The sequence below is a fragment of the Aplysia californica genome, unplaced genomic scaffold, assembly GCF_000002075.1.
Source record: "Aplysia californica isolate F4 #8 unplaced genomic scaffold, AplCal3.0 scaffold00627, whole genome shotgun sequence".
NCBI classification, from domain to species: Eukaryota; Metazoa; Mollusca; class Gastropoda; order Aplysiida; family Aplysiidae; genus Aplysia; species Aplysia californica.
In genome coordinates, this window is record NW_004797897.1 from 5545 (window position 1) to 7815 (window position 2271).

Genomic DNA, 2271 nt, shown 5'->3' on the forward strand with positions numbered 1-2271 from the left:
ATATTATGTAAGTCATCGGTCTCGAATATTTCTGATTCTTCACGTCTTGTGGCCAGCTCTCTGATAATGTTGCCGTGTTTTCGTCTTATAGGGTGGAGTGTACAGGGGAATTACAGAACCACACACATTCTTATCACACAAACAAACGCTTAAACAGACACGCGCCAAGCCGGCGTTTTACCGTTACAGCAGATCGATAATAAGACCAGGATTAAGCTAGGATTACGTCAAAGCCCCCGCCCCCCCCCCTCCCCCGCCCTCTACAGGGCTGATCCCAGACGTACGACACTTTCCCTCTAACCGTTTTGTTTTCCTTCACGTTTAGTTCGGACGCCTCTCTACACACACAACCCATGATTTGCACAGATTGACAGACCCAAAAAAACACACAAAAGAAGTGAGCGTGTGTCGGATTTTCCCGTTTGACATTCCTGCAGGATTTTCCTCGATAGCCAATCCGTGTGGAAATTCCGCTTCTATTGAAACATTTTCTTTTGTGATTTTTCGTATCCTGAGACTTTCGAGGAATATAAAATATTAACAATGGTTTGTGGCGGCTTTGTCAGAAGTAATCCGCTGTTTCTTTGGCGGTGATATATTATTATAAACAGAAACATTCCATGTACAGTATAGTGAGCAAATTCGAGAACCGACTCCAGACTGTTGTCAGAATGTGCTGGACTAGTTTATCCATCTAGTATTTCGAGCCACAAACGGCCACAGTCAGGGAAATATTCCACTTCGCCGGACTAGCAGACGTGGTTTACCGGCGGTTTGAGTTCGAGTCCGTCCCCTCAACATGGGAGCCAACCAATCCAACGGCGATGACGTCATGTACCACGCGGGGAGCTCTGGTCAGTTCACGAGGGCTGGTCACTACAGAGTGCCAGACGGACACAAGAAAAGTAAAGGTAAGTCTCTTTTATTTATTCTATTTTTACATAGGTATATTTACACCCCTATCGACACAGTTTAGATCATTTAGGAGGCGGGCTTCGACCCTTACTGTCTGGGCCTACCCTGGAATCCAGGCTGGATGAGAGGAATAAATCCACCAGCCCTAAAGCCCGAGATACTCGATAAAATTCTCCCCACTCGGGAATAGAACTCGGGTCTCCTGGGTGCGACAGTGAAGGGCCTAACTGCTTCACCACACGCCTAACTGCCACACCACGGACACCAGTGATAAATCTTTGACATTGTTCATCATGCTTGTGTATAGGGGGACTTTAGCGGGAGGCTGGAGGGTGTCACTGACTGGTCTTACTTCTTCTTTTTCCCTCTGTGTTATGGGTGGTTGGAGGGCGCCCTTGGCTGGTTCTACTTCTTGTCTTTCCTTGTGTGTCTGACAGTCTTGCCTTTCCCTGCACAATATGACCGTTATCGTATCGATGTGCTTCACTGCTTCTCTGAACTCTTCCCTGTACAGACAGATAGCCTGTGGTATGTTTGGACCTGTGGTTTATTCCAAGGTTTGTATTTCTTTAAAGGAAAGAAAGCCAGACAGGCTTTGTGAGATTTTCCTTTTTTGTGTTGGGGTTTGTTTGTTTGTTTGTTTGTTTGTTTGTTTGTTTGTTTGTTTGTTTGTTTGTTTATTGTTCTTGTTTTTGTCTTTTGGTGTGGTTTGTTTGTTGTTTCTTTTTGGAGGGGTTGTTGTTGTTGTTATTGTTGTTGTTGTTGTTGTTGCTGTTGTTGTTTTTGGTGGTGGTGGTGGTGATTTTTAAAACAGTCTCTGCCATGTCTGTGCTGTGACACTAAGCGCACGTCAGCTGTTGTTTCTAAAACATTTGTGTAACGTAGTGTTGAGAACCTCGTGGTTTTCTCAGTAAATCAACACACCAGTAGAGTTTTGAACTAAGATCGAGCGCCGTAAAACCTCTACTAAAACAAGAAAAACGAACTAAGATCGCCTTTCCCAGGTAAAGAAAAGCCTTAATATCTCTCGGATTTAAAAAAAAAAAAATTTTAACTGACCCACAACGGATCAAACGACTTCACCGACCTTTTGAATTTTTCAAATTTTCACGGAAATGTTTTTATTTTGTCGCTAACAGAGAACACCCTTTTAGTGCGCTGTTTGCTCAAACTTTCTCATCAAAGCCCAAGTTTTATTTATACGGAAATGTCTGACATTCGTTCTATATACATTTTTACCAAACATCACTCAGAATCATGCAGCTGACACAGGTCTTAGCCATGCCATGTACAATAAAGCAACAAGTGGTCATATTGTCAGCGAGGAGGCAGCCCGGGTGGGTGGGGGAGGAGAAG

At 43.9% G+C, this 2271-nt stretch overlaps 1 protein-coding gene across 1 annotated transcript in view; it reads left to right on the forward strand.

Moving 5' to 3' along the window:
* Window positions 1–325: 325 nt before the first annotated feature.
* Window positions 326–2271, forward strand: part of LOC101852046 (transcription initiation factor TFIID subunit 1) — a gene marked incomplete at its 5' end in the record, with an annotated part of 8686 nt that continues 6740 nt past the window's right edge. The window contains 1 exon segment of the mRNA XM_005107742.3: window positions 326–911. Within this exon segment, the coding sequence (XP_005107799.1) occupies window positions 800–911 (112 nt within the window).